Below are 12,114 nucleotides of genomic sequence, written 5' to 3' on the forward strand. Positions count from 1 at the left end.
GTTCACAACAAAAATAAACATTTATTACCTCTCACAGTTTAACGAATGAGAAATCTGGGAGCAACTTGGAAAGGCAGTTCTGGCTCAGGGTGTCTCATGAGGTTGAAATCATCTGAAGGCCAGCCGTGGTCCAGCAGAGCTGCTTGCAAGGTAGCATGGGCCAGGGACCCATGTCACTGGCACATTGGTGCTGACTGTGGGTGAGCAGCCCCAGTTCCTTTGCATGTGGACTTTCCTCCAGATTGTCTCAGGGTCCTCATGACATGGTGGCTGCCCTCCCCTACAGTAAGCAATCAAAGAGAGAGAGCCAAGTGGAAGCTTCATCCTTTTTCTGATTTAGCCTTGCAAGTCACATAGCATCCGTTCTACCTCATTGGTGTGGACATATTTTTAAAACCAATAGCCCACAACATTTTGAAGCTTGGAATTTATCCAAGCTAGGGATCTAAAAATAAGTTTATAGACATTCATACAAGGATCTAAAAGAAATATATTCAACCCAGCCTCTCCTCTTTTATTCATTTAAAATTTTATGAACGTTTGTAGGACAGTTCTCAAGGTATTTTCCGGAGATAAGATGATATTGTATAATAGAAGGTACAAAGGCTTTGGAGCCAGACACACCCAAGTTTGATCCTGGATTCACTACTTACTAATTATGGGTATTTGGGCAAGCAGCCTCTTGGATTTTCAGATTCCTTCAACTTTAAAATAGGGAAAATCAGTAGAGCCCAACTCAGTGTTCTGGAAGTAATTAAATGAGATAATGTGTGTAAGGTGCTCATGATGATGGTAGGTCCCTTCCATTTGCTCATTTACTTAAAAAAATATTAACCATATACATTAATTATCCAGTAGTAAACATATACATTAACTATCTAAAAAAAAAGTGTATTAACCATAGACATTAACCATATACGTTAGCTATGAAGAACCCTGCGAGAGATACAAAACTGACTCAGACACGGACCTTGCCTTCAAGAGGTGTATGTTCTAGTAGGGTCCTTGACAGATGGAATAACTGTAATACAACTGAGAAAATGTTCAGTGTCTGGAGCAGATGTGGATACAATCCTTTAAATATGGGTTAAATTTGGATATATAGAAATGGAAGAAATTTAGAGGGGCAAGGGAAAGACCAAAAGTATTCCAAATTAGGAGTAACAGCTTCAGTAAAGACAGAGCTAGAAAACCAGGGGGCATGAGTCAAGATAACACAGTACTTCATTACAGATATGGCTTAAATATAGGGTAGGAAAGGAGGTTGTGGAAATAGGGGTTGGAAAGGTAATTACCTATCAGAGTAGTTGAAAAGGTTGAGAAAGCTACACTCAGTTTTACAGCCTGATGAGAAACATTAAAGCCAGAGACTTTTAAACCAATTTTCAGGGCTGGCTACAAAAGCTAGGCAGGCCTAGCTACTGAAGGATCTATTTGCCATGCTTTTCTTGGCTAACTCCTGTTTGTAGAATCCTTGTGTCTCACGCTGTAAACAGAACTTTCTAAAACTGATCATAAAGAATATTTCTCACTCCAAGCCCAAGCAACTGAGGTGTTTCTTTATTATCCCCACTTTGGGGGCTGCATCAACAGGGAATTGCAGTGAGACTGTTTTTACAGGCCACTCGAAGTGTACTTGTCAAGACTTGGCCATTTGGAATGACCAATTCATGCCCTTAACTCATCTGTGTGTTGACTTCCTCTTCTAGGTAATGAGCTGTTCTCTCCACTTATTCCTCCTCGAGAAGAGTAATCTATTTAGCAACTCTCACTTTTGTTACACTCTCCAGTCCCAGGCAGTGATGATATTTCATACATAAGACCGAGACGTTTCTATGCTATGATGGAAGCTTGAAGGAAGTTGGAACCGGCAACCTTTCATTTTGAAGCCAAAGAAAAACAGGCACAGATTTTTCAGTCTTGCTAAGAATGGGGGCTAGAGAGATGAGCAGAAAGCTTTCTTCTAGACCCGCTCTTCAGTATGTGGTAACCAACGCCTTTATGCGCTCAACTTATATCTTATCTAACATACCCTCCTATTTTGATGAAGCTTATAAGTTTCATCAAAAGAGACATGGTTGTGACCATTCTTGGTGATTTTGTGGGTAAAAATTGGAGGTTCCATTTTATCACCCACTTTGTTTACTCTGAATGAATTCTAGAGCATGAAGGGAAAGGATGGGTTCTAGGTTTGGGATAGAATTCCTAGCCAATCTTGTGCTAGAACTTCCCAAATACCCAGGTAGGTGTTTTTACTCCATTAGGTAACATTTGACGTCATGGGACCTGTTCTCTACACAAGTGCTCAGGGTGTCCTCTTCCTCTCTGGCTCTGATTTCTTCCCAGGTGGGAAATTGGCAAGTGGAGTCCATGTAGTCTCACCTGTGGGGTTGGCCTGCAGACCAGAGATGTCTCCTGCTCCCACCTACTTTCCAGAGAGATGAATGAAACAGTAATCCTGGCTGATGAGCTGTGTCACCAGCCCAAGCCCAACACGGTGCAAGCTTGTAACCGCTTCAACTGCCCCCCAGCCTGGTACCCTGCGCAGTGGCAGCCGGTGAGTTCTGGGGTTACCCAGCATTGGAGTTTGTGTTTGCAGCAGTGATTCGGGACAGGGAAAGTGCCCTGTGAGAGTGTTGTGTCATTAAAGGACTGTTCAAGATCTGCTCATCCCTCCTTGCTTAGTACTCCCCCAACCTCATTCAAATCCAGATCTTTTCATTACAATTACCAAGCTCTTTCTACTGTACCGCCTCCAGTGACATTCATGACAAAGTTTTCACTGAGCTAAGGAAAAAATTTTTTTAATAAGGACTGTGTGGTGGGTAAATTACCATAAAGCTACATTTTCTGAATGTGTGCTTTTTCTAGCTTTTGCTATTTCAAATTCAAAGAGATAAAGATACCAGGCAATGGCTTTTCTTCTTTTTTTTTAAACGTAATTCCTTAGCAAAATAGAACGTTAGAAGTCGAGTTAATTACAGACTTTTAAAATTTTCCTGATCCATGGGGAACTATTGTTTAAAGCAGGGGTTGGCAAACTGTTGCCCAAAGCCAAATCCAGTTCACAACCAATTATGGTAAATAAACTTTTATTGGAAGACAGCCACACCCACTCTGTTATGTGTTTTTTGTGACGTTCCTGCATTATAAAGGCAGAACCGCTTGGTTGTGACGGAGACCAAATGTTTTAGGCCCACAAAACCTAAAACATTTACTCTGCCCCTTTACAGAACAGTTTGCTGACCCCATTCTCAAGCATATATTATAATAATAAACATACAATTATTTTATCCTCAAATCCTCTCTAAAATTAATATATATTTATCAAACTTTAGTTAAGTAACCTTTTTGCATGCCTTTAAAAAATACAGGATTTTAGATTGATTACTTGGATAAAATCTTATTGTACAATTGCCTCCCTATTAGAATATCAGACGTAGTTTTAAAGTGACAACAAAAGTCACAAAAAGTAAGCCTGAAAGGTGAGGGGGACTTACATCCTCCTTTTACTGAAACAGTTTTTCACTCTCAGAAGTGTCCCAGTTAGAATGATAAATCATGTGGTCATCCAACTGAGAAGGAGAGAGGAAGACAGCCTTGGTGCCGAGACAAAGAGCTGCCATTTCCATGCGTCCTCTCTGCTTCTTCACAGCCAGTGAGCAGAGCCCCTTCCTTCTTCCTTCCCCTTCTGGGGGCTGTGATTTAGCAAAGTGCTCAAAGAATCAAACAGTAATGAGTGAGCAACACACTAATGTATAGAGCATCTAGAAACAGACGTTGACTATATATATATATATCCTTTTTGAGCTTAAATGTACTACATGGCTAGGTTTGTAAAGTCCATGCTACTGTGTGATGGTTTGTGCAAGTCAAGAGAATGTTATATATTTTGAACATCTATGTACCATGTTCTGTTAAGAAATATATGTTGTGACACACCTAATTGAAGTTAATCCTCACAATAGTCCAGGGAAAAGTAGATTTTATTGTCTTCATTTTAGTTACAGATGATATAACTGTGTCCTAGATATGGTTTTGCCCAAGGTCATAGAGCCTGGTCCAGAACCCAGGTCTCCTGATTTCTGGTGCATTTATACTTTTACCTTTAACTATACTTCAGCTTCATACTGCACCACTAACCCATGATAACACTAAGAAAGGATGAGGTCAGCCCAATCAGCCTCTACTGTTGAAACTGAGTCCCTGTATTATTAGTTTGTGTTGCCATTAAGTACCTAATAAGTTCTGGGTAAAATGTTTATTGAATAACAAAATGAATGAATAGGTCAATAGTACTGCCCACAAGCCCTGAAGTTTTTTACTTTATATCCTCCTGATAGGTTTGTTTCATAGTTGTAGGGAATAATATTGACCGTGAAAGTCAGTGAAACACCAGCCTCTTTCAGTAGCCACACATGCTGCTGAATAATGGCAGTGAGTGACCAGCACATCCATATACATGACCTTTTCCGGTCTGTTGCCAACACTGCCACCCCATGCCCGGTGGCCCTGTTTGAAACAGTTGATTTCTAAAGAGTCAATTACTCTTCCACTTTCCATCGCCCTTGGGCCTGTTAAGACATGAATTTATTTTGAAAACTTTTTCTATTTCCTTCCATTAGGGAGAAGACTTTAAGATGAGTTGGATTTAAGTCCATTTTTCAGATCAGGAAAGTAATAGTAAAAACTCTTTGAAGTTTAGCCAGTGAACCACTGACTATACTTTATTAGGACCTTTAAAAAGATCTTTTTCATACCCAATGCATAAAGATCTTTTTCATACCCAGTGCATAATAATTGTGAGAAATATTCAAACATAATAAGAAATAAAGAACATAGAAAGTGAAAGCCACCAGGGATTCTATCTTCCAGAGAAAAATCCCTTTTAAACATTTGGTGCATAGGACTCCTTGGTCACTTTTAGGAATCTCTCTGAACCTAGAGGAAACAATAGACTATTCTTCTTATATTATTTCCTAGAATCCTACTTCTTTAGTTAAGTTTTTTAGGCAAAATCAGCTATTACTGACCACTTATTAGGAGAGAGGAAGTCATTGTTTATGCTTATGGAATAAGTCAGGAGTAATTTAAGCGTCTCCAAGCTAATTGGCTGTTGTCCTAGGACACCACTTAGTTAAGACATCAGCTGTTGACCATGCATTTGCCTGGTCAGCCCTCTGGTCCCTTGGCAGTCCTTGCTGGGAGAGGGGACCTGCAGTGCACTTATGGTCTTTTCCATTTAGCTGCCTGCATATACCAGGAGATAGTGCTGAGGTCTCTAATCCTTCAATAGCCAGTTTATGGTCTTTTTTCATATGAAAGAAAAGAAGAGGGTGGATCAAATGTTTCATTTAAAGGAAGACAGATAACAACTTGATGGCCATTGGCCTGCCTAAGGAGAGAAACTCCCCCTCCTTGCTTTTTGAATATTGGGCTACCACTGACCTCATGCGTATTACCTATGCTTTGCTTTCTAGGGAAAAAAACATAAATTATGTAAATTGTCATTTACCAGCTAAGAACGCAACCTCCTTTGTCCTTTGTAGAGTGTTTTTGCCTGACAAGTAACAAGTAGCCAAGATTTACACATTTTATAGGTCTGAGGAGACAAGTATGGAGTCCAAAGATTTATGTTAACGTTTTAGTTTAGAAACAATTATGCAGAAATGAAACACAGACCTAATTTCTAATTCTAACTTTGATGTTTAGGGGGCCATCTTTATTTCACCTCTTACTCACTACTGCATCCCTTGGTTTTCATCTTTGGTCTTGTGGGAAGGACTCACTTAATATTTATCTTTAGCATTTTAGCTATAATAGCTTGTTGAGTTTTTTTGGTTGGCTTCTGAAACACATACTTAGTGCATTAGGTCTCCTGAATCCTGTCTAATTTATTAAATATACACACATCCTCCTCCTCCTCTTCATCATCATCATCATCTTTGGTGTTGGCTGTATATTACTTTTTTAAATGTTTTATTGAAGTATGGTTAATTTTCAATGTAGCCTTACTTTCTGGTGTACAGCAAAGCAATTCAGTTTTGTTTTGTTTTGTTTTGTTTTTTGCGGTACGCGGGCCTCTCACTCTCGTGGCCTCTCCCGTTGCGGAGCACAGGCTCCGACGCATAGGCTCAGTGGCCATGGCTCACGGGCCTAGGCGCTCCGTGGCATGTGGGCTCTTCCCAGACTGGGGCACAAACCCGTGTCCCCTGCATCAGCAGGCGGACTGTCAACCACTGCGCCACCAGGGAAGCCCAAGCAATTCAGTTATATATTTTTTTTTTCAGATTCTTTTCCATTATAGGTTATTACAAGACATTGAATATAGTTCTCTGTGCTATACAGTAGGTCCTTGTTGTTTATCCTGTTTTATATACAGTAGTGTGTATCTGCTAATCTCAAACTCCCAATTTATCTCCCCCCGCCACCTTGCCATCCCCTTCAGTAACTGTAAGTTTGTTTTCTATGTCTGTTAGTCTATTTCTGTTGTGTAAATAAGTTCATCTGCATCACTTTTTTAGATGCCACATATAAGTGATATCACATGATATTTGTCTTTCTCTGTCTGAAGTCCTCCATTTAATATGATAATCTCTAGGTCCATCCATTATATTACTTTTTATACACCTCACGAGAGATCATTTTCACAGCTGGTGTGTTCCGGCACCATGATTGAGAACCACTGTTACAGCTGCATACGTCAGTCTGAGACACCTTGATCATGAGAGTCTTCTGCTAGGATTTTTTTCAGTGACTCTCCATTGCCATATAATAAAGCGCAATGGCTTAGTCAGGCCTTCATCCCTCTGCACGTCTGCCCCTGCCCATCTCTCAACTGTGGTTCTCCCATCCCTGCTCGTGCATTCCTTCTGCCCACGCTTCTCCCTGCCCACCCGCAGTTCCCCTCCCCTCTGCCTGTCAAAGCCGGCAGGAGTCCCACCTCTCCCACCAGGACTCCTCTACTACCCTCCTGCTCTGCAGCCACATGGCGTTCACGGTCAGTGCTGTTCATTTAACAGTCACGTACCACCTTACCTGCTGCTTTCCCATGACTCCTGAGTTAGACCGTCAGGCCAGTAACAGCAGTAACCCAGTCTCAGTGAGAACCCACCACACCCATGCAGGTGTGTAAAGCATAGAGAATGGTGTTGAAAAGGTCCATGGCAAGTGTGCCTGTGCATTTATGGAGCACTTGATACATTTCAGGAGCTTCTTCTTATTCTAAAAACAGTATGTATCCAGTGCAGTTCTAGGAACTTTTTTTAATTTTTATTTTATATTGGAGTATAGTTGATTAACAATGTTGTGTCAGTTTCAGGTGTACAGCAAAGTGATTCAGTTATATATACATATGTACCTACTCTTTTTCAAGTTCTTTTCCCATTTAGGTTATTATACACACTGCTGTATTTGAAATAGAAAGGATTTTTTTTAATAAATTTATTTTATTTATTTATTTTTGGCTGCATTGGGTCTTCGCTGCTGCGCACGGGCTTTCTCTAGTTGCGGTGAGCAGGGGCTACTCTTCGTTGCGGTGCACGGGCTTCTCACTGCGGTGGCTTCTCTTGTTGCGGAGCACGAGCTCTAGGTGCGCGGGCTTCAGTAGTTGTAGCACGTGGGCTCAGTAGTTGTGGCTCGTGGGCTCTAGAGCACAGGCTCAGCAGTTGTGGCGCACGGGCTTAGCTGCTCCGCAGCATGTGGGATCTTCCCGGACCAGGGCTCGAACCTGTGTCTCCTGCATTGGCAGACAGATTCTTAACCACTGCACCACCAGGGAAGCCCAGAAAGGATATTTTTAATGCTAATCTAAAAGTAGATTAAAATCATTTTTAAAAAGATCACAAAGGAGGGAGTTAAGGTTGGACATATGCTCATATCTATAGCAGGGTTCCAATTACACTTATTAACTCACTTTTTAAAAAATTTTATTGGAGTATAGTTGATTTACAATGTTGTGTTAGTTTCAGGTGTACAGCAAAGCGACTCAGTTATACATATATCCACTCTTTTTTATTTTTAGATTCTTTTTCCATATAGGCCATTACAGAGTATTGAGTAGAGTTCCCTGTGCTATACAGCCAGTTCTTATTAGCTATCTATTTCATATATAGTAGTGTGTATATGTCAGTCCCAATCTCCCAGTTTATCCTCCCTGCTCCCCTTATGCCCTGGGAACCGTAAGTTTGTTGTCTTCATCTGTGACTCACTTTTGTTTTGTAACTATAGGAAATTCACTTTTATTTTTAACGTATTTAACCCTCACTATCCTTGATGTGATAGTTACTACTCTGATCCTCAGTTTACAGATGAGGAAACTAAAGCACTGTGAGGTTAGCATGAATTCAGACTTCATTTAGTAGAGTTCATTCTCCTGCTCTTCAGTTTATCTTTTAATCCCTACGGCAATCCTTTGAGGAAACAAGGCTCAGAGCGGCTGTGTTTGTCCCGGCTCACATAGCCAGTGAATGGAAAAGGGATCTGTATGAGTCAAAATCCATTCTTTTTTCCACTCTGCAGTGCAGCATTCCCAAAACCTCTTTACAATTTGCTCTAAACTGTTAAATTGTGAGGAAATCTGATATCAGCTCAAAAATCAGCAGTTTACATAAAACTCAGTATTTGTTGCATTATCCAGGGTAGTTAATCTGTGTATGTTTCCTCTTGCTGCTATAACAAATTACCACACACTCGTGGCTTAAAAGAACATGAATGTATTATCTTATAGCTCAGGAGGTCAGAAGTCTGAAATCAGTTTCGCTTGGCTAAAATCAAGGTGTTGGCAGGTTTGCATTCCTTCTAGAAGTTCTAGGGGAGGATCTGTTTGCCTTTTCCAGCTTCTAGAGGCTTCTGGCTTTCTTAGCTCATGGCCCCTTCCTCCAGCTTCAAAGCACTTCCCTCCAACCTCAGATTCTGTCTTTACACCCTGTCTGACTCCAGTCCTCCTGCCATCGTCTTACAAGGACCATTGTGACCACATCAGCCCCACCTTGATAACCCAGGTAATCTCCACATCTCAAGATGTCTAACTGAATACCCTCTGCAAAGTCGCTTTTACCATGTCAGGTCAAATGTGCACAGGTTCCAGTGATACGGACATAGATATCTCTGGGGTCATGACTCAGCCTGCTTCAGTCTGCTAGACTGTGGGCTGATGAGCCTGTTTGTCTCCATTAGCACAAAGTAAAAGTCTGCCTTCTACTCCTCTTGCCACTATGCATGAGCTCTGTAGGCATCAATCTTATTTGTTTTTATTCTAAAACAAAACCTTTAAAACAGAAATGAGAGAAAAAGAGAAAGATGCGAGAAAGATTAACCTGAAATGAATGAGAGAGTCCACTCTGAAGCATCATTTCTGTTTCTCTATATGGCCTGTGTTTTATGTGCAGGATTGTGTCCACCCACTGTACATACATATTGCTCACATCTGTATAGAGACTGAAACAATCAGCACAGCCCCTATGTTCCCCCCTTGCTTGAAACTGTGATTATGTGGCCACTTACCTGTAAACCTTTTTTTCCTTTTTTTTTTTTTTATTCAGGGTTACAATTCAGAATGCCTGTAGTTTAGCTATGTAAAAAGATATATGAGAGAAGAGTCCCTGCTGGTAATATTTAGGGGAAAAAAAGAGAATTTTAATAACTATAAATACTTGAGAATTAAAATTTTCATTTAGATTTGAACACACCACACAGGAAAGAATGACTTTGATCTGGATTAGAGGGCTGAATTCCGGCAGAAAGAGTCAATGTAGTCATCAGTTTTGTTACATACCAGTGACTGAAATGTAACTCCTCATGAGTTAGAGACCATCTTTATTTAAAATGTTGTATCCAGGGAGGAAAAACATCTATTGGGATATTTACCTTAGTTTTTAGTAGTGTATTTCACGAAGAAATGGATGCTTGATCCTACCTCTAGAAGCAACAATAAATATCGGACGTCCCTGGTGGCGCAGTGGTTAAGAATACGCCTGCCAATGCAGGGGACACAGGTTCGAGCCCTGGTCCGGGAAGATCCCACATCCTAAGATCCTTAGGGGAGAGCAACTAAGCCCGTGCGCCACAACTACTGAGCCTGCACCCTAGAGCCCGCGAGCCACAACTACTGAGCCCACGTGCCACAACTACTGAAGCCCGCAGGCCTAGAGCCCGTGCTCTGCCACAGCAGAAGCCACTGCAATGAGAAGCCTGCACACCACAACAAAGAGTAGCCCCCGCTCACTGCAGCTAGAGGGAGCCCGCACAACAAAGACCCATGCAGCCAAAAATTAATTAATTAATTAATTTAAAAATAAATAACCGTCAGCAAAACAGATCAGAGTTCACATTTCACAGGTGAAGTGTTTTTGTTTTTATTTATTAGCAGAAAATTCTTTTTAACAATTGCTCTGAATTTTAGTGGGTATGCTAGCCCATGCTTCACGAAGTAACGGGAATGTTAAACCCAGAAGATATACTGCACACCCCTTGCACTTCCAGGGTTAAGAAAGCTTAATCGATATTAGATTAACAAGATAATTTTAATTCACAAAGTGGCCCATATAGAAATTCTGTTCTTATTTAATAATTTTGTTTAGTAAGTGAGATTCCAGTCCTCGTATTTTTGTTGTTTTTCTGAGCCTTCCTTCAGTTTGACTTAGTTTTTCCCACTGTTATATACTAAACACTCTCTGATTACCCTTTGAACCTCTCAACCTCGTATGTTGCAAAGTTACCTCAAATTCTGAAGGTCTAACGTCAAGCTCGATAACACACCTACCTGCCACCTTCCCCCGTAGACCTGGCCTTCCCTCGTGGACCTTGTGCTGTGGTAACACCACCATCTAGCCTGTTCTCCAGCGAGAAACTAGTGCCATCTCAGCCTCATTCGTTCTTCACACTCAGTCAACACCCACGTCCTGTTGATTCCACCTCCTGTATCTTCCCAACCCCCCAGTGCTCTCTTCCTCTCTCATCCTTCTGCCACTGCCTTGGTTCCAGCGCTCTCAACTAACCAAACTACTACAAACAGCCTTTTACTTGCTCTCCCTGTACTGTCTCACCTAGCTCTGATCTGATGTTTCCCAACCTGATATCAGTGGTTCTTTACTACAGGCCCTCTGTCAGACCTTTAAAATATTAATATGTGCTCAGAACCCCCAAATAGGGTGTGGCATGCACTGTCGTTTAGACGTATTTGACAACGAAACCTTTTCTCCCTGGCACATCTGTTAACATCTCACAGGGCGGTACTCTTTGGAACCCATTTTCCTTTGCCACCTGAATCATTTCTGCAAATTAGATCGTGTTACCTCCTACTTTAAAACCTTTAATGACACCCCAGGGTCTTAAGAGTATGTCCAGTTATGTCCAAGGCCCTTCACTGTCTGCCATTCATCCGCCTTCTCAGTCTCCTTTCCCAATTACACGTCCCCATGAACCCTAAGCTCTGCCTTCTCAGGACTCATTGGAGGTGTGTGAACATGCCGTGTTTCTCCATCTGTGCACACGTGGTCCGACTCTGCCAGCGCTCCTATCTCCCCGGCCAACCCTTTCTGTGTCACTTCTTCTGCAAAGCCTTCCCCATCTTTTCCATAAAGACTTGGTTGCACTCTCGTCTATATTCCCTCTTTTGTAAAACTGAGCACACCTTAGGGTAAAGTGCAGTGACTGGACTGAGGCGTAGTGACCATCTTAAGTCATCTTAAGTCCTCAGCACCTAGTACAGTGCCTGGCACTCAGCAAGTACTCAGGAAATGTTTGATGAAAGAATGAATGAGAGAATGAAGAAAGGAATGAAATGAGTTAGAAGCTAAGCAGAGCACATCATGTTAAAACTGGCAACTTGACCTTAGAAACAGAATGTAGACATCACTTTGTGTTGGGGTCAATGTGTGACTCGAGGTACCAAGGAAGTGAACTCAGCTCTCAGTGAATCGAACTGTCAGCATGAAACCAAAAATGTCAAAAGAGGCAGAATTTATGAATGTGCTGATCATGGGGAAATCCTTAAAAATACAGGACACTCAGGCCATTGTATTTTTGTATAGAAACGTAACTTTTACGTGTTCCTCATGTTGTATTGTTTTTACTTTTCTTATAAAACTAATGAACCCATGACCTTATATCATG

General features: G+C 41.3%; 1 protein-coding gene across 2 annotated transcripts in view; it reads left to right on the plus strand.

Annotated features, from left to right (window-relative positions):
• Positions 1 to 12,114, plus strand: part of ADAMTSL1 (ADAMTS like 1) — a 1,031,718-nt gene that overhangs the window by 829,023 nt on the left and 190,581 nt on the right. For both annotated transcript variants that reach the window (XM_060155110.1, XM_060155111.1), the window contains one exon: positions 2,347 to 2,557. In XM_060155110.1, coding sequence (XP_060011093.1) covers positions 2,347 to 2,557 — 211 coding nt within the window. The remainder of the gene's footprint in view (positions 1 to 2,346; positions 2,558 to 12,114) is intronic.

Source organism: Lagenorhynchus albirostris, chromosome 7 (genome assembly GCF_949774975.1).
Source record: "Lagenorhynchus albirostris chromosome 7, mLagAlb1.1, whole genome shotgun sequence".
NCBI classification, from domain to species: domain Eukaryota; kingdom Metazoa; phylum Chordata; class Mammalia; order Artiodactyla; family Delphinidae; genus Lagenorhynchus; species Lagenorhynchus albirostris.